Source organism: Crocodylus porosus, unplaced genomic scaffold (assembly GCF_001723895.1).
Source record: "Crocodylus porosus isolate Cpor-Errol unplaced genomic scaffold, CroPor_comp1, whole genome shotgun sequence".
Taxonomy (NCBI): Eukaryota; Metazoa; Chordata; order Crocodylia; family Crocodylidae; genus Crocodylus; species Crocodylus porosus.
The window spans coordinates 45,034,696-45,055,575 of record NW_017728948.1 but is presented as its reverse complement, the minus strand read 5'-3'; the positions used below and the strand labels follow the sequence as shown (position 1 = coordinate 45,055,575).

The 20,880-nt window shown below is 39.1% G+C and overlaps 1 protein-coding gene across 1 annotated transcript in view; it reads right to left on the bottom strand.

Moving 5' to 3' along the window:
- The window catches only part of KLB (klotho beta), a 28,542-nt gene extending 9,874 nt beyond the window's left edge, over nt 1-18,668 (bottom strand). The window contains exons 1-2 of the mRNA XM_019552938.1: nt 17,526-18,668; nt 2,902-3,412 (exon numbers count right to left, since the gene is read on the bottom strand). Of these exons, the coding sequence (XP_019408483.1) occupies nt 2,902-3,412; nt 17,526-18,263 (1,249 nt within the window). The 5' untranslated portion in view covers nt 18,264-18,668. The remainder of the gene's footprint in view (nt 1-2,901; nt 3,413-17,525) is intronic.
- Between the last annotated feature and the right edge of the window lie 2,212 nt (nt 18,669-20,880).

Sequence of the window (20,880 nt, the reverse complement as noted above, 5' to 3'; positions counted from 1 at the left end):
CTACGGAGAAGCTGTTAGATCATGGATTCACGCACAGGGCTTCAAAGGGATCGGTGTGGGTCTGTGTCAGTAGCTGTGTCCGTAGGGCATGAGAAGCCTGCTGGATCTGTTAGGGGGACTGGAGAAGGCAGAAGAGTGCCTGGGGTTTTTTTTGGCTGTTGGGTAGTGCCTGTAGCCTTTTGGTTGAAGAGATCATGTTGTTCTGCAGGCAGAAAGAAGGGGGGTCACCACCATAAGGAAGCTGCGAGTGTGGATGAACTCATACTTCTGCCAGCAAAACTATAGTACTTTTATATATAATGTATAAAGATATAACAAAGCTGCATATGGAAGGTAACAACTTTCATTATAAACTTGGGATAGATTCTGAATGACACATGGAAGAAAAGCTCCATAGTCCATTATTAGTCCTCCAAGCCAGTGGTCTCCAAACTTTTTTGATCGTGCACCCCTATGAATAAAACATTTTTGAGCACGCACCCCATTATATGTATATTTATATTCGCACACCCTATCAGTAAAAAATTTTTGAGCATGCACCCCCAATATATGTATATTTATATAAATAGAAATAGAAGTGCTAATATTTTCTTCCCGCACCCCAATGGATCGTCTTGTGCACTCCCTGGGGTGCGCGTACCCCACTTTGGAGACCACTGCTCTAAGCCAACCAGAGTCACTTTTTAGAAACACTGCAAAAGAACATCCTGCATTAATATGATGTGAGCTGGCTACAAAATCTGAGGTGAAATTCTGAGCCTACTGAAGTTGATGGGAGTTTTGGCACTGACCCAATTGGGTCAGTTGAAGTCAGGGGAAAGTTAGGCATTTCAGTTTAAAAGCAGGTATTCCATCCCCTCCAATAGTATATTTTGCTTTATTTTCTTTGAACAACACTAAGCTAAACATTTTCAGCTTTCTACTGATGTTTGCTGCCTTGTAATACCTTGGTATAATCTGGTTTTTTTGAATGGCATTAACTGTATTACTGTAGTCCTCAGCTATCCTGATCATGGACCAGAATTCCATATTAATATTGTATACAGTATTGTATAAATAAACTAAAAAGATATGTTAGCCCAAAGGAGCTTCCAAATGAGCAACTGAAAGTAGTGCAGGGACACAGCTGGGAGCATGGGACAAAGCAGAAGTGACGAGTTCCAGTTGTCACTGCCATTGTAAACATGAACATGCAGATGCCAGCAGCAGTCACTTTTTTTCACCTCCTGGCCCCCCCAAGTCAGTGTTGGGCAGTTGCCCATATAGCCCCCACTCCCCTCTTGCCCCTACCAGTTACACCTCTTCATAACGAATGAGAGTTTGTTGGAAAGCTGAGGATGGACCATAAAGAACCTGTGAAGAACCAATGAAGATAGGCCAAGAAGGTGACATAATCCAAGATAAATATTCTTTGCAGTAGGATTCTCTATGGATATGAGCAGAGCAAGGCTGTCAGAGAAAAAGATATTGCAGTAAGCAAAATGTGAGATAACAAAAAGTTTCACTTGTTTGGATGGATGGGACAGGGCAGATCTTAGGTATGTTATTCAGAAAGAAACAGTAATATTTAGACATAACCAGGATGTGGCAACCTAGAAAGAGGTGATGATGGCAACTAAGTTATGGGTTGAAGTGAAAGACCGATGTGTGGGGCTGTCCCCAGTGACTGAGAAAAAAAGATGAGAGTGATTAGGAATGAAGGAACATTGGGAGATAAATTTTAGCCAAGTTGCGCTTGACCTAATACCAAGATATCTATGAGATGTCAGCAAAGTAGGAGAAGATTTTAATCTGAAAAACAGGAGACAGATGTGGAACAGAGTGGTAGATTTATGAGTTATCAGCATAACCATGGTTGTTGAATTTGTATGTATAGATGAGATGACCCAGGGATAAAGTAAAGTTCAGTGATAAGAGCCAAAACATCTTTTAAACTCTTTAAACTGTGGGAAAGTTGGGACCTGAACTTTAGGATCTGGGACTCTCTCTAAGTTTAATATTGCTGAAAATTACACAGGTATGGCGGTTTCTTATGAAATATTCTTAAGTTTTTTCTTTTGTAACACTATTTCTTGAACTTCAAAGAACCATGTTAGTGCTCAGCAGAAGAGATCACTAGTATTCTTCCTCATGAAAGATGTAAATATTTTTGGTAACAATATCTGAGTCATTCCATACCAAATGATGTAGACATTTGGTTAACTGGACACGTCATATTCTACAAGAAGAGCCAGCAAGAAGAAAATATGGTATGTGAAAAAGAAGTGTAAGGAAACTTGTGTTACTATAGATTTCCACAACCAGTAGGGGTCCCTCTAAGAGTGCTTAAAAATACAAAGCTCTGTAGTTGAAAAAAGAACCAAATGCTAAAGTTGTAGAAATATTAATAGTGTATTCAAATGATTTACATTTAATACAACATGCAACTCTTTTACCTTAAAAAGTACCATATTAAAGGAAAAGGTCAAGATAAACCCTGTACTGAATTGATGTATTTTTGTTAGAACTGAAAAATCATTCCAGTTTCTGCTGCTGATTTAGGTTTTGCATTTCCTTCAGGTTAGATAGTGAAAGTAAGATGTCAGATTCACTTTTATTTATTCCTTATTTTCATTGTTTGCTTCTCATGCATAACACAAAGATCATATATTTGGATTTAAAAGCACAACATTTAAATACGAAAAAAAAGTTTGTTAAATCTTTTGTTTTTCTTGACAAATAAAAGAGAAACAAATCTAGAAGTTGGGTTTTATCAACATGAGGCCGGGAGCACCTCACACAGTGGAATACTGGTTGGTACCTGGGCTTCACTGAAGTACAAAGGCTTAATAATGAACTTAGTTGATAGTCTCCTTTAAAGAAACACTGAACATTGAAAGAAAACTAAACTGATATACAAACCTTGTAAAACTTTATTAATGAAGTTTTTCATCATGTAGATAGCTGTGGTGTCTTCTGTTTTCACGTGGCTGTCAGTGAACCAACCATTCTCTGCAATCAGGATCCTAGGATTGGTGTATTCCAGTTTAATCCAGTTCAGAACTCCCCTTAAATTAAGTGACAAATTTTGTCCCATTTTAGCTAGTGTGGTTGGGGGTTTAAAATTGTTAGGACCAAAGGAAAAGGCAAAGAAGTCAGCTGTTCCTTTTACATAGTTTTTCTCTGCCTCAGTAAAGCTGGGCAAAAATGAGTGCAGTTTATTTTTCATCTCTTCTGGGTAATCACCATCCCCATGTATTGGCTTTGCAAACCATCCAAGTACTCTCTCCATTGACTGCTGACAGTTATTAATGTCCAGTACATCTTGTGATCTGTTGGGTTCAATCCAGTGAGATCCTAAAACTATGGACACAACACCCTGCTGATATGGCCGAAAGTGTCTGTTGTAGTTGTGCCAAACTTTTGCATGAGCCTAATGAGAAAAGAGTAATGTTAAACTTTGACTCTTTTAAAAAAGTCAGTAGAGAGAATGTTATGGCAATATTAATAAACAGAAGCAGCATAGATGCATTTGTTGCACTGTAGGAGTATAACCAGCAATAGCTCAGTGATTGCTGATAGATTTAAGTTTGCAAAATTATTGAGTTTTTTCTCCTTAGTAACTGCTAAACAATTTAACCATATCAAATTAGTGTGTGACAGGATTGCCTTGTACCAACTGTGCCAGGCTGTGCAGGTTTCCTGGATTCTCTGTGCTCAAAGTATTTTTGTTAACTTTCTCCTCTGTGGATACATTGCAGTACATCTATTTAACATAACTGGATTACTTTTAAGTGATCACCAGTGTGATTAAGTCTGCATGGTATCTAAACTTTAATAAGTAGAGAAGAGCTGATGTTTCAGAGTTTGGACCTAAATTCCAGCTTTCCCAGTTTGTGAGATTTTGATGTAGACATTTGATTTGTCCCCATCTTTCTCTTAAAAGTTCTCTCTGACAATCTTTTTCTTAAAGTTGTCTGATGATGCATGAGATAGAAAAGAATGCAATTTAATAGTGGATTGACTGTGCTTGTAGAGCTATACTTTGGGCTGAAGAAAATGACACTGTATACACACACAGAGAAAATGCTGAGAAACACTGCAAAACATTTAGTTTAGAATTACCCTGGCAAAATTACCTAGCAGAAAGCATAGTTTCCTATGTAAATCATTGTAACCAAACATTGTAGAACGGTAGAAAATTACAGTTTTGTTAAATCTTGTAGTTTAGGTGTTTATAGTTTCCAAGGTCATAATCTGTCATAACATTTGTACAAGGCCTATCTTTGGAAATACTGATAAAGTTAACATTAACCTTTGAGATGCAGAGAACAGAGAACAGTTAGCAAAACTACATTTATAAAGCAAATGTCAATGTTCAGTCTAATATGCTGGTAATGTGAGTGGTCTCAAGATTCCAACTAAAGACTGCATCCAAAACATATTATTAATTTACGTCACAAAAATTGCTATCACAATTGACACTGGTTGCTTAGATATAAAAAAAACTAATTTCTCTCAGTCCTTTTCTAGAAGATCCATCAACCTAGGGATGAGCATTGTAAGAAAGATTGCTGTGGCTGTGCAACAAGTATATATTGTCTTGTAGTAGTTTGCAGTGTGCATTTATTCTGACACCTTTTCCAAACACTGTCCTCGTTTATAATTATTTAATAAAATAAAATAGATGTGTTTGCATGCATTTTTACAAGAATATGTCTGTTGGATTTGATTGACTGTGCTTGCTGTGCCAGATAATGGCGCTATAACTGACATATATCAGAGCAATTCAAACAAATTTTTAAGTGTAGAGTTGAAAAGGGAGGGAGCATTAAAAAAAAGATTTTAGATTGTACCGGTTTATGGTAAAAGCAATCCTAGAAAACTCATACTCATGAGCCTTCAGAAGGCTGGCTAGAATCAAGTAAAAATGCTATTATTATTGAACAGTTTTGTCAACACTAGAAATTACAGCCTGTGGTATAACTTTATTGGTGCAAACACTTGGTATAGATAGCAGTGTCAAAAACCCACATTTACACTGATGCCACTTGATTCTGATTGAAATTGCAAAATTTGCAGTAGAGTCTGTATGTACTAGGGTTTTTTCCACGTGCAGTAGAAACAATATTATCTGCCTGCTCGCAAGTCTGTTCCAAGATGTTTAAGTAATGTTTTGTGAAGTTTAAAATCCTTCGATAGAAGCTATTATTAAGAAACATAATAACTGTGGATGGAACTAGCTAATTGCTCTTTCGAGATTAAATATAAAATAAACATCTGTTTAAAAGTTATGTCATGTACTATATTGGCTATTCTAAGTAACTCTTGACTAATCTTTTTTCAGGTAGTTTAATACCTAATCCTTCATTTGCCTTGTTAGATCAAGGCCAAACATCAAGGCTAAATACACACAGTGAAAGTAAGATCAATACCATACATTTTATTCTATGTACATATGACATTCATTTCAGCACTTTTTTTTCTGATATTAATGTAGTAAACACAACAGACTGGAAGTCTAATATTATACTAAATTGAGTAATAAAAAAATAAATTTTATTAAACAGATGTAACAAACAAGTTACACTTGTTTGTTTCATAAAATGTTGCAAGCAATATCATACATGAGTTAATTTCATAAGCACTGAAAACATTTTGATGAATCGCCTTTTCTAAATCCTTCACCACCCTGCCAATGGCAATAAATGTGTTATGAGCTCATGTCAAAGTGCAGATACCTTCTTGCAAGTAATTGATTTCAGGATCGGGGCCTTCTCCTGTTCCCATGTAGTTTGTTATAGGATTTATTTTCTGTAATGCTTTAGCAATCAGCTGAGAAAACAGTATCCAGAGTGACAATAATTTACCTTAGCGTAATCTAGGGCATGACCAGTTGAGAACAAGAATTCGAATTAGAGATACAATAATGACTGTTTTATTAGTTTCTGATGATTCTGATTTTGTGGGGGGTTTTGTGGTTTTTCTACTCTTTTTTTTTATACCATGAAGAGGCAGAAATGGAGTCTTAATGACATATGTTTTATTTCTGATTATGATATTTGATGTCTAATGCTTTTTTTGGAACAGTGGTTCTCAACTGGGTTGCTGTATTGCTTTGGGGTGCTGCAAGACTTTTTCAGGGGTGCTGCAGTGTGCTTCCACTACTGCAGCATTGGCAGAAGGAGCACCACAGTTAAAAACCCATGAGGTAAGCTAAGGCAGCAGAACTGGTTCTCAACCAGGGTGTCACCAAAGTCTAAAATGTTGTGGAGGGATGCTTTGGGTCTAAAAAGGTTGCAAACCAGTGCCTTAGAAGAAATATAGCACTCTATATTTGCGTATTACAGTTCCCTGATGATTTCCAGTGGACTTAGGAAAAATAACCTCTAAATAATCACTCATATGGAAATATTTGAACTTAGTGGGGTTAAAGACTAATTAAACGTTGTTAACACCCAGGGCTATTACTGTTTGAAAAATGACATTGTACAATATTGCATTTGAAGGCAGTGGGTTTTCTGTGGGTTCAGGGGTTTAGCTTGAAGCCTGAGGGCCAAGACTGTCTTTTTCAGTGAAGGAAGCAATGTGCATATTGGTCAAAATAGCGGATCAGCACTTGCTCTGATCATTACCTATTCGGTTAACTTGAACAAGGCACTTATGATTGTGCTTTCACTCCTCAGTTATAAAGTATGAATAATAATACTTAAATACAGGCAGTCCTTGGACTTACGACACAATTGGTTCCCAAAAACCATGTCTTAAGTCGAAACGTTGTAACTTGGAACCAATTTTCTCATAAGAAACAATGTTATAAATAGGGGATTGGTTCCTGAACCAAGGCTTGAATACCCTATTTTCACGAAAAATACCCCAGAATTTTGTACTTGATCAATTATAGACGAGTAATATAGCTACATTCATGTATTTATATTGTAAATAGCAATCATATTGATTTGGAAGGACTTCTTTGAGGTGACTTTGCTGGACTTTTTGAAGGGTTCTTGGCTGGAGTCTTCTCAGGAGTCTTGGCTGCAGGTTTTTGTGGAGTCTTGTCTGCTTTGTTAAAGAAAGTGTCCAAGAAAGTTTTCATAGATATTCTCCAGGGAGATGAGTGATGCAGCAAACTTGTTCGCTGACGTGGTATCACATCGGACCAACATTGTAAAGTTGAAACTGACATCATAAAGTTGAAACAGTGTCAATTTATAAACGTTGTAACTCGAAACATTGTAAGTCGAGGACTGCCTGTATTACTATTTGTTAGTAATACCACAGTGGACTTGATACCATGAACCCAGTGAAAAATGAACCTGTCCTAAAAAGGTGTCAGCCTGGATAAATTGCAGAGGTGTTCTGAGGATGAATTCATTCCTGTTTGCATTATTTGATTTGTTAATCCTATAGTGACAGGTGCATTATACCAAAGTACAATTTCTGCAAAACACTAAGAAATCCTCAGGTTCTATCTAAGGCAAATTAGTATTATAACTGATGTCTTAGGTAAGGCATTCTGCACTGAAGCACCTTTCCTCTATTGAACAAAAGAAACTAAATGGATCAAGTGACATTATGCTAATCTAATTCATTAGGTTCAAATCCTGCTCCTACTGAAATCAATCTCAATTCTTCCTTTGACTTCAGTAAAAACAGATCTTGGCTCTAGCATTCTTTCCTCAGTACTTACACAAGAAGGCGTCTTTGTTCTCCTATTTATTTTCAGAACACTGACTTAAAAACAAAACAAAATATCTTTTTGAAAGAAAAGAAAATAAGAATGAATCAGAAAGTATGAAACAGAAATGCCTCAACCGACTTTTTAAAATGGGCTTTCTTGGTTGACACATCATGCTTTCTCTTCTGTATTCTTAGATCTGTAATAATTTGTACAGACTAAATGTTACATAAATATTGCTGACCATTATAAGCAATGTTGCCTTTAAGGTGTAGTGATCCATAAGCACCCTGCTTCAGTCCGTTCCTGAATTGGTCCCGCCTTCCCCTTTAGTATTTAATATTAGACTGTGTACCAGATGCAGTCTTTAATATGAGTCTCAGTCTATTTATTATCTCGTTAGATGTTTTTCTTTAAAGGCCTAATTCTGCTTTTAATATGCATTGTTGTAAATAATAGAAGAAACTAGCTGTACTACATGCTACCTTTTAATCATGTCTTTGTGGTCAGGATTAAGGCTTAATTAATACTTAAAATTGGGCAATCATTTGAGTTCTCTGTCTTCAGTTGCCAAAGAGCTGTCTCCAGTACCTCTGAAGTGTGTGTACCTCCCTGTCATGTCTCCTGGACCCACGTGCAGGCTGCACTCTGCCTGCTTCCTGCCTCCGAGTCTTGCTGCAGCCTTTGAAAGCGGCGTGGCACCATGTGTGTCCTGCTGCTGGGCAGATCATGCAGTGAGGCACATGGCGTCGCTTTCAAAGCCTGCAGCGAGGCACGGAGGCAGGGAGCAGGCAGAGTGTGGAAGACCTGTGCGGCTGCTGGGCTTTGGCGCAGGAGCTGTGGGTCTTGCGTCACAGGGATGAAAGCTAAGATTAGGGTGAAGCTAGTGGGGCTCAGGGTGAAGCTTGCCTGAAGGGGCTGAGGAGCAGACCAGTTCCCTGGAGCCAGTGGAGCCCATGCGGTGCCCAGGTTGGCCCCCACCCCTGCCCTGCCTCAGGGAGGAAACGCTGCCTGCCCCGCACTGTGGGCATGGAGGAGGAAGGAGTGGGGGCGATGACTGTCCACTGATCAGCGGCCCAGCGCCTCACGGACTGCTCCAGCCAGGGCTGCGCTCTCCGCCCTCGTGGGAATGCCAGCATGGTGAGGAGTGGAGCGGCCCCTGCACAGCTGAGCAGTAAATGTCCCACGCTGGCCCCAGTGCGCAGCATTAAAAAGTTACTGTGCAGCAAGATTTTTTATCGTGCGTGGCTGCGCACGTGTTCAGTTTAGAGGGAACTTTGATTATAAGATAAACATATCAATTGTGCACAGGGGCCATGTCTACTAGGGGATGGGTTTTGTCTTCAGAAAGGGAGAAATGCAACTCAAGGCCAAATCTGCAAACTTGGTTGCTTTAATGTTAGGGCTGTATTCATTCAAATATTTGAGTGCCTTCAACCTTCTAAATTCACACTTACAGCTGGTTTTCAGAAGTGCTGAGGACCATACTGGAACTAGCTTTAAGTACAAGACATTTCAGCACCTATGAAAGTTAGTGTGAATTTAGAAGGCTGAAGGCATTAAAATATTTAAATATTTGGCTCCTATATTTTGTAGATCTTGAATCTGGCCCACAGAACCCTTGCCAGATTGTGCCTTTGAATTTTTAACAACCTGACCATAGAAGAAGTTTCCAGATTCATGCTTCTGTAATCAAAACATGTTTTCCTTATTAGTTCTCATTGATCTTTTACATGTTTGTTCTCTTTCTAATACCAGGTTATTTGCTGATTGCACAGATCCTATTGCTTATGACAAGTTCATGCCACCTTTAAGAGAAAATGTTTAATAAGAGTTTAACTGCATTTATATTTGGGTAGGAAAATAACAGATTACTGTTACACATTGGCAAAACAAAATCAATGGCACTTTGTCTTAAACACAGTAATTGGTTGCAACATTTTTCTGACAAAGATTCTGATGCCAAGCTCTTCCAGGGAAGGCACAAGTAGTATAAGAGCCTGTAACAGGGAGCCCTAACCCTGTTATCCAGCCAAGGGGGAAAGAGAAAGGGAAAAAGCAGGACCATTGATTTCAAAAGGAAAGACCTATGTCAGGGACCTGGTGTCCGACCCCTTAAGAGAGCAAAGCAGCAAATTCAGAGGCTGCCCACTAAATTAACAGACTAGACACTTCTAGGGAGGGTGAGGAGGTGAGCAACTGGCTGACTGAAAAGGCTCTCAGACCCTTAAGTCCGGCCAGAACCTGAATAGAGAGGGGAAGGGAGCATGTGAGAATCCAAGATGGTGGAGAGCAAAGGTGCTCCACAGATGTGCAGGGACTTGGGAGCATTGCAGGCACCAGAAACCTCCTGGCTTAAATGCTGAGAGTGTGCAGAGGCACTTGTAAGGAGCATCAAGGCTCAGTATCCTGCTAGAACAAGGTGTAGGTCAGAGACAGTCAGAGACTGAGAGGGCCAGGGTCCCTAACCCATGAGGGTGAAACTAAGGTCAGGGGCCCAAGGTCCCAGAGGACTGGAGCTCATCAGCTGGATTTGGGTGCAGTGGGCCTAAGTGGAGAGAGCCTAGTTAGAAAAAGGGAGAGGAAGCCTGTGAAGGCTGAGACTCCAACAAGTACTTGGAGGCTAGAATAGGCCATGCTGGGTATTGAGGCAAAGAGCCTTTTAAGGACAATGACTGAAAATATCTGTGAGGCATGGGTGTGACTATGGGAGTGGCAAGAGGTTACGATTATTGCCTTTAAATCTTAAATTGGGAGATTGTCTAGAAGGAGGCAACCCACACCCTTGAGTTCAGTGTGAAGAAGCCTGAAGGACTGTGTACTAAGCGCATCTACCTAGAAAGAGGCTCTTCCTTTTCTGCCAATAGCTTCCCTAATTAGAAAACTCTTAAAAGATCAAGTTGTGGCAAGTGAGAGACTGGAGGCAGAGTAGAGACTAGGGGTTGTGAGCAGGCTTTTCCAGCCACTAGGGCTAGAGACAGAAGTTACACATAAACTGGTTTAAGTGATCAGAAACTGGTTTAAACCTGTGACAGAATAGAAGTTCAATGCACATAAGCCAGTTTCAAAATGGCTAAAACCAGGCCCTCTCAGAGGTCAAGAGAGGCCCAGGCCACTTCCATTTTTTGAGGCTCCCGGTATATTAACAAAATATTAATTCATAGTGCACTACAGGCGGTGTGGCCTACTAATGGGACACAAGTTTAAAGTTGTATGATGAATGTATTCTTCTTTCATTGCATCTCTGTGTCTGTATGTATAACCTCATTTGGAGACAATGTCCAAAGTCTAAATTTGAGGTCCTCCGTGAATGAGAGGCCTGGGCCAAATGGCCCTCCTGGGCCCCCCTCCCCTGTGATAGGCCCTGACTGAAACTGGTTTAAGATAAATCTGGTTGAATGTAGTATCAGACTTAACTCTTTTTGGTTAAGCCGACTTATGAACTTTCTGTCCCAGATCCCTTCCTGGTTCAAGTTAAATAAGAGTCCTCCAGCATTCCAGCATTTTGCAGGCCTGGACTGGGCTGTGCTGTCTGATTCGAGAGCAGGGCTAGCTTCACCCCTCTGCTCCCTAGCTGGAGCAGTGAGGACTGGCTCACTGGCTGGCTTACTGCTCCTCCCACCCCCCCAGCAAATCCCTGCTGGTTTCTAGGGTCTGGGAGGGTTAAACTTCTCTTCCCCCAAGTACATAGCTGCCCTGTCCTGCTTACTTAGTGCTGGCTGCAACTGTGGACTACAAATCCCAGAGGCACCTGGAAGCAGAAAGAGGAAGTGATAAGTAACTCTGTAAAGTCCTGCTGCTGTGATTGTGGACTGCAAATCCCAGAGACCTTGGGGAGTGCAGGAAGAGGAAGTGAACACACAGCCCATGGTAGCTACTGTGCCAAGGAAGCATGCTCTAGTGTCCCCCAGCTTCTGGCTTGAGTCACTGCAGGCATGTGGCTGCATTTCCTGAATCAAAAGTGAATGTCTGTTCATTTGATTATCGGTTCAATCTCTGCAGCTTAGACTAACTTGCAAAGACTGAATCAATTCAGTTTTGGACTTTTTGACTGTCTATACTTAGCCTAGGGGACTTTGGATACTGGGCAGATTGCTGGAGCCTGCTACAGGGCCATATTTATCCCTCCAAGATTCATGCTTGCTGGAGACAGGTAAGAGGATTTCTTTGCAAAGGAAGTCCAGGCTCTGCCATGGCTGTGGCACTGTCTTCCACTCTTGCATCCTTTGGAGGCCTCTGAATGAGTAGGGGAGAAGTGTCTGGTAGATTTTGTGGAAATACATATTATTCTCCATTCATTTTGGGAAATTTGTAGAGAAGACCCTTCCAAAGGCCCCTCAAGACAGTATGACTGTAGAGGACCCCTACTAGGTTGCCTATTGCCAGTCTGCCTGGGCATTTGCAGTCTGCATGAATGGCCCTGTTCTCTAATGCATCCCTAGGGATACATTAGGTTTTGAGGAAGGCCCAAGTGCCTTTACCATAGGGAAATAAGGTGAAAGCGTCTCTATGAAAAGGATTCTTGCAGGTATTTCCTCATTATAGGAGTCTGTTTATGCTTTTTTGTAGAATGTTTGTTAATAATAATAACAATTATTTTCTTCCTGCCTAACATAATAAAGGCAGAACTGCCAAGAGAGCACGGGTCCAGAACAGAAAAGGAATATTGAGACTGTTTTATAACTTACGATCATGATAAATCTCAAAGGACTCAAAAAAGAGAACAAAGCATAGGGCCATATTCTAAGAGTGATCCTATTCCACACCATCATGTCCCTGAAAAATGTTGTGGGTCCTCCTTCTTACTTTTTTGTGACTTAGATGGCACCATACCATAAAAATACATGCATTAATGGATTTTTAGGAACTCAAACAGCATGGAACAGGATTGCACTTAGAATCCTAATAGGTGGTATAGGATCTGTCACAGTGAACATAACCAGATCCTAAGAAAATGGTAAATACTGGGTAAAGTGAATCTCTCATTTAACTCTATCAGAATCCCATTACTCTGAGTGCTTTATATCTTCCTGCTTCATATCATATTTATTTTTAATCCACAAAATCCATCAACTTTCTTGGCATGCAGTTCGTTTCTCACTACCATGGTTAAATGGTTCCTTTGCACACTTCGTATCTTCTCAGCTATGTGTTTTCCCTGGCTCCTTTTATGCTAAGGTGTATCACTCATTGATGTTTTTATGAAGATCAGTCTGCTTGACTATAAAATGAAGCAGCTTCCCTTCTGTCTGACAATAACTGTCCAAGTGGACTGAGATTTGACGCCGTTTCTTATTACACTAATGATAATGATCATGCAATCTATCATGTCTGTTATCTAAGTTAAACTTACAGCAATTTATGACCTTTAAACAACATATTTTCTATTGCATTACATGGAGAAGAATCAGGTTCTCAAAAATTATCATCAACTATTGCTACCTTTTCTGTAGGAGTATCTCATGCAGAGCCATGGAAACACAAGCTTTCTCAAACTGAAATTTCCTTTTATTTCTTTCACTGTGGGCTATTTGCCCAATAAGGAAGATGGTAACCTTCTAACTCTATACTCATGGACACCCTTCCCCTCCCCTCCCCACCCCTCCCCCAACTGACAGCTCTGCTTCTAGGGAAATCCTTTATTTTCTTGTGGTTTTTTTTCAGTCTACTCAGCCTGCTTTGCTTCCAGTAGGTCCCAAAGAGCATTACTCTTACAGGAGCTGTACTGTTGGGCTCTTGCCTTAGGGGGCTTCCAAATTGTGGAGAGAAAGAAACATACTTTAGAACATATGGCACCTGCAGAAACTTAAACCAACTTTTCCCATGTATAGTTGGAGAAGAAGAACCTGGTAGAAACCAGGAACCAGATTCTACTAGGAATCTAAATGGATTTAGGCACGTAGATATAATTCAGGGACTTTAACAGGGTGGAACAAAGAGGGAATGAACACCTCTATTTTGGCAAAATGCTGTCATCTGCCCCTTAAGATTGAATCACAGAAAAATCAGGAATGAGGGGGGCCCACCCACCTTTTATATTAACAGTTTTTCAGGGACTTGAGCAGGGTGGAATAGGATTGCACATAGGCACCTAAGTCCACTTAAATGTCCAATAGGTGTAATAGAATTTGGCGCCAGCTATCCTCCTTCCAACTTGTGGAGCTGGATTCTTCCACAGAGGTGATTTCACATGGTTATTGGGAAGAAGGGAGATGATAACTAGCAGTGGGAACAGAAAGATAGATGCATACAGACTTCCTTATAAAATCCTGCTTGTAATAGGAGAATAATTAACTTTCTTACTCCTCACCTGTATTTAGATTAAGTTGCATTTCACTTTATTTTTTGGTTATATGATTCATTTGCTTTCTCCTCAGCTCCCCCACATCTGAATATTATTTTCTTCTCTCACAGCTTCTATCTGTTAAATTTCCTGCCACAAATTTAAAAAGGCTATATTTATAACCTAGACTGAAGAGAAATTTCCTCAGACTTCATTCGTTTTTGGACCTTCAGAGAATAGATAAAAGAATCCAAAGTCCGGACAATGTGGGATTTATGGTTTGCTGAATTATTTCTGTCATTCTGTGAAACTCAGCAACAGATATGAATTAGCTGCCACATAAAAGTATGCCTGTTCAGTGAACTATGATTAGTTCCTGCAAAGTGGAGTGCTACTTAGGCAAATGAAACTAAAACTAACACTCTCCTTTATGAGATGGACCAATATATTTTATACAAATATTAACTACACGTCCATCAGAGGATTCCGGAGCTGCCATTCAGTTGCTTTGTGACATAATCCTATACTGGCCAGGTCAGTTTACCTGTAGCTTTCCATACACGTTCATTCTGCTAAACATACTTAATGAACTTAGGCTCTAATGGAAAATTCAATTCCTTCATCTTCCAGCAAATTATCTACAAATGAGGTTTTACTACTGAGGTGTGTCACCAGAAGCCTAGTCCAAAATCTGGTGAAATCAATGCTTGTTTGTTTTTTCACTGACTTCCACAGACTTTGGATTAGATCCAAAATTCCTAACCATTTCAGTTCCTCGTGACTTTTTGTTTAGAGGGTGAAGGGGAGTAAAATTTACATTTGAGTTTATGTGGAAGAATAAAACAATGTTAAATAACATTAAGGCTAGACTGTGACAACATTACTGAAGTTAAATAGCATCTTACTCTGTGAATAGTTCCATTAATTTTTCTGAGGCAACAAATCAACCAGAGTATTACTGAAGACAATTAAGTGTACCAGAAGCTAGTCCTTAAAAGAATGTAAGCAACATGCTGCTTCTATTTTCCTACTTTCATTCTCTTTATTAGGACACCAATAGTAGGATGTAATTTACTTCCCATTATCTTAGAATTGTATATTTTTTCAGTTCCAGTTACGACTATTTATGTTTATTTTTTTTGATTATGAAGCTATCCACCTGATTTAAGTCATGTGAATAGACTGGCAATATTTATCATATTGTTCCGTAATAAAAAAACTGCTGCTAATGTTAAGGTCCTTTTATTTTTGGTTACTTATTTTATGGGGCCTGATTTTCAGGAAAAAATGAGGGTCTTGAGTTAGGTACCCTGAAGGCAAGACACTCAAACTATAAGCCACTTCTTCATATGTAGGCTCAGCTCACTTTCAAGGCTTTGCATAACTCTACTCCTGACATACCTAACTTAGTTTCTTATCCCTCACCCATGTGATCTACTAGGTCCACTTTTCATACATCTCTGACATGCAAAGGGGTCCCTTCAAGCCAATATCCTCTCTTCATTCACATATTTCTTTAAAATTTAGTTCCTTCACAATGCCCCCAGAATTACTACAGTACTGTTAAAAATGAATGCCATATTCATACTCAAATGGAAAAATCATCTTGCTGAAACTCTGTCTTTCTTTACTTTATCCCATTTCTACATTTTTCCTCCATGACAGAGATCATCAGCTAATTGTGTCAAGGGCCCTGAAATGCCCTTCTTATTATGTCTTGCAATTTCCTACAGCCTATCAGAAGGATGTTAAATGTGGGGACAAAATTGAGAGAAAAATATAAATAAAATATAGCAATATTCTACTCTGTAAAGTGTTTGACAAATGGTGCTGTGGAGTTCCACCTATATTGTGCCTTAGAGGCATCATAATTAAATAATTACTTACAAGTATAAATAAATGTTAAGTTTGTTGAATGTCTTGTATTTTACCAATACCATTTTTTGTGGCAGTTACATGTTAGCTGTGTTTGAGCTAACCACTGCTCTAGTCAGGATATATTAATGTTTACTAGCATGACACTGAACATTCAAAATCTGTTTCTCAGTACTGTCTGAAATAGGCAAAGCTTGTCTACAGTAACTAAATTACACTTTCCTTTGAAGGATGCTCTGGCTTCCAGTTCTTTTTAAGGACAGTGCACAACCTCTAAATGTTGTGTTTTTGCTAATATATAAAAAATGATATGATATTGAAGTCATTTTAGACACCTAGATACCGAGAAACTTTTGGGAAAAAAGGGGTCTGGAACAGCCCACACTTCCTTCCTTCCATGTATTTTATTGGTGTGGGGTTTTTTTTTGTTTGTTAAGCACCAGTAATATACTTGGTCTTGTACAAAGCAACCTGACAGATAGTTCCTAATCAAAGGCTAATCTAGAGACAGGAGTGAATGAATGGCTATAAACAGTATGTAGTTAAATACCTGGATTTATATTATTTTATATCTATATAGAGATACATCCTTATGGAGTTATATAGCTATATAGAAATATTACAGAAACTCTATCTATCTATCTGGCTTAATTCTTGTTGACCCTTCTCACTTAAAGCTCACATTTAAATCAGTGGGAGGTTTGGGTAAAGAAAAGCTTCAGAGAGCCCAAAAGTGCAGAAGCAAATCCAAAGAAGAGAAATGTTTTATTGTAAACTATGTTAGCTGCTTTGGCAATTAAAATCCATTTCTAGGTATACATATTCCTGCACAAAAAACAGTCATAATATGTGGGAAAGTTGTAACAGTAATGGCAAGAAAGTGAGGAGGAGGGCGTGGAATCATAATCAGGATGATGATACTTCTTTCGTAACACACTTGGAAATATGCTGACAAAAAGGACTATATTAGCATTATTCATTCTTCTTCTAAACTGTTGTATTTAGAAAGTGTCTGACATTAAACCAAGAGTTCCCAAGACATATGGATAGGTGTCTTCTGTCATTTATATAAACTGAAATATGTGATATGCTAGAACCAGTGCTTTTGCCTGCATCTTTTGAACTCAGCTGAGAACAACACTGAGTCCATAGGGTGTGCACAGCATCGTGGAAGACAATAGCTAAGTAAAACAATACTGATAATAAAACTGATACCGCTAAAAACAGGACAAGCTTAGTATAATTTCTTAAATATAGGCAGAGGCTATTTGTTTTTTAGCAATAACAACAACAAAACAAAACTGACAATTTTGTTAGTTCAGTTGGTAAGAAATAATTTCCATACAATCTCACCAGGATGCAGTTAATATTTCTATGTGGATACTATTAGTGGTAGAATTTGTCAAATACACACAAATGGAAAAAATTTAAACTAGCAAAATAATCATGAGAAACTGTAGTTAACACTGTTGTCAGGCTTTGCAAGTGAAAAGTAACTGAACTGAACCAGTTAACTAGTATTTTTAAAACATGGTTATTGAACTGGCTGCAGACTTTTAAAACAAACACTAAAGGAAGATAAAAGACTCCTAAACACTCACTATTACTTCTTAGTATTCCCCAGTCCTAGATCTGTTCTGTTCTATCATATTAGTGTTCCTCCTGTTATTTTTCATAGTTGTGTTAAAATCAAATCCAGTTGTACTGTACCTTGATCAGATTGTGTCCTACAGAGTAGACAGCTGCTATTTTCCCTTTCTCTCCAGGTGCATGCATACCTGTACCATACCCATGCCAGGCAACTAAGTAAGGATTGTGGATTGTAATCCAATGCTTAACACGATCCCCAAAAGTCTGGAAACAAAAGGTTGCATAGTCACTGAAGATTTCAATTAGTGATTCATTTTTCCATCCCCCGTATTTTTCTTGCAGTGTTAAAGGTAAGTCCCAGTGGTACAGAGTAACTATGGGCTTAATATTTTTGTGAACTAGAGCATTAATTAGAGAGCTGTAGTACTGGAGTCCTTTTTCATTGGGAGTTTCTACCATTCCAGTGGGAAAGAGCCTTGGCCATGAAATTGAAAACTGATAAAATGTAACCCCCAAGAAATCCAGAGCTGACAAGTCTTTGTCCAGAAACGCATAGCTGTCACTGGAGCCAGCTGTGCTGGCAGCATCTGTGAACTCTGAATGGATGAAGTGGTCCCATATGGAGGGTCCTTTTCCATCTTTTCTCCAACTGCCTTCCACCTGGAATGCTCCAGTCCCTACCCCCCAAAGAAACTCTTTGGGAAAAGTGTCATATAGAAACATCTGAGTACCACTCACAGGACTGAGGCTAAGATCTTTTTTCCATACAGATCTTCCATCTCCGGCAAGCCCAGTAACTGTTCGTATGAAAACAAGTGTCCAAAAAGCAACAGATCTCTTCAGTCTTTGGCCACACATTATGTCCTTTTATAGCATCTGTATTAAGTCAGATTTCTTTCATTTGTGCTGGAGAAAATACATTCATTCCTGTTAAGAGTCCCTGCTGTGCAGACTGCCTTCAATTGCCACTAACTGCTGGAGTGTCTTATCAAAGCTTCAGTAAAAGCTTGTGATTGTAAAAGCCTTGTCAATGAGTAACTTGAACTGTGAGACCTAGGATGGGTCACAAAGACCAGTGCAATTTCAGGGGAGGTGGCTTTCTTGCAGTCATTGGGACACCTACTCTTATTCCAAGAAAATAGGTTACCTGTATCACATAAATACTTATGAACCTGTTTATAATTGTTTACATGCTACATCACTGAAATGTCAGCATACCAGGTGAGAGAAGATACTGAGAAGTTGCAACAAGCTTTTTTTCTGGTCCAGTTGAATTTCAAGGAGATACAGAAGAAATATTTTTCAGACTACAGAGTCCAGTTAAGAAGCATATTTTCAATTTATAAGAAATAACACAATCATAGTGAAGAGAAAAGCAGACCAATCAGTATATTTGTTACTTTTGCTAGCCTGGATATTTCACCTGTCAAAAACCTGTGTCCTGCTATAGCTTGCTGGGTTTCTCCCTCACTAGGCCTAATCATTCTTTCCCATCTTAATCCCTCTTTACAGCTTTCTGCTTGGATATACATTTCTATGAGTTCCCTGGGGAGGTCTTCCATATGGTTCACTCACAGAGAGTTAGTGCCTGCTGCCAAACTGGGCAGATCTGGTGCACTGCTTTTATAACCTGGAAACCTCCTACTGGCTCCAGTGGAACCATGCTAGCTTTATGCTATCTATGACAGTCTCTCTCACCCTGAAGAAGGGCTATCTGAGAATGGTAACTTACCTGGGAAAGGTTAGAAGACCATGTGCATTCTCTCTGCCCTGTTAGGCTCCATCATCCTTCTGGTTTAGCTTAGTCACCCCTTCCCTCCTGTGGCCCTGGACACGTGTTCAGGTGGCAAATCATATTGTGAAGCCAGTTCAGTCTTAGCTTCTAAATGGAAAGGAGAGATTGACAAACATCCCATTAACAATGTGAAAATGCAAAGGTACTAAATATTATCCAGTCATCTGCAACTGGTTTTACTGACTGACAGACTCCTGTGAAGCTCTTAATAGAGCAGACATTATCAGAACAAAGTCTTAGAGGTCTGTTTCAGGTCGTGGGCAATTTCCTTTTATTATTTGTTTAATACAGATAATTAGCAGGATGCTCTTTTGCTACAGATTAATTTGTTTAAGAATCACAGCAGATGTAACTGGGCCACCAATGTAATGGGTCTCCTACAGACCAGTTAGCCAGTATTTGAAAATATGTTAGAGTCTTAGGAAGACTTCTGAAAGAAAATAAAAGAAGGTGTACCCATATGCTGAAATTTCAACTTACTGAGATGATTACTGCTCTTTAGGAATTATAATATGAACTGTACTCACAATTAAATCACCTTTTCTGAGTAGATTCATAGAACTCAGTAGCAACTTGGTTTAACAATGAAGCTCATTAGAATATTGGGAGATTTAATATATTTTATCCCTAAAAGTAAAATCTACATTGTATTTATAATAAATGAAAACTCATCTAGGTCTACAGTGATTTGTATGTGTTTCTCTACAGCACATTAATAAAAAAAGTCTCTCAACATAGTTAATGAATGACAGTATTATTGACACATTAGCCTTGTCCACACTACAGAGTTCAATAAGTTTAGTGCATCCACAGTAGCCTTCTATCTAACGTAAGCCTGGTCAACATACCCAGGCACCTAATGTCCTTTGAATATACTACTCCAAAATTTCCAGCACACACCCTGAAAAGGGGCCTGCACTACATCCTACTCAAGCAGAAAAAAACCCACATGCATGGGATCACAAAGCTACAACAGCTGTCCTGAGTATAGGTGACATTGCAGCTGCAAAATCAACACTAGTGCTGCAAGAGCAGTGATGCAATGCAAGATACAAAAATTATAAACTTTTCTACCAGGACTGCCATGTTGCTTCCAGCACTTTTGTACGACTGTAAAAAATGTAGTGTATTTGCATGATGCATCTGACAGGTGTAGTAGGCACCTGTACCACAAAATGTTCTAGACTAGACAAGGTTAGGAGCTGCTTTTCCTTCTTTACTATAGTCAGGACTGGTAGCATGCTATCATTAAGACACCGGATATTTCCTGTAAGTTTCTTTTTGGCTCCTTGCTGAACTTTGATGTTTGGGCTGAAATTTTTCATGCCAGGTTTCTGTCTCAGGGTTGTTTTTTGTTATTTTTATTTGTTTTAATTTCAGCTAAGTTGCTTCCATAATTTCTGAGAATGAGGCAAGATAAAGGTGCATTGTTTTGGCTGCATGAAAATATTCTGGTCACCTTTGGGTGAAGAAGCTGTGGTTTGCATATTTTAAGCAGGGTCTTGACATTTGACAGGGATGTATGTTTTACTCTCTCTCTGAAAAGACACTTACATTTAGAGAAGTTGTAAGCTTTCAAAAATCCCAGTTGCACATGCCCATAAGAGATTTAAAATTCAGCACCTAACATTTGTGAAGATTCCATCCTCATTGAGCATGTTTCAATGCCTCACGGGGGTG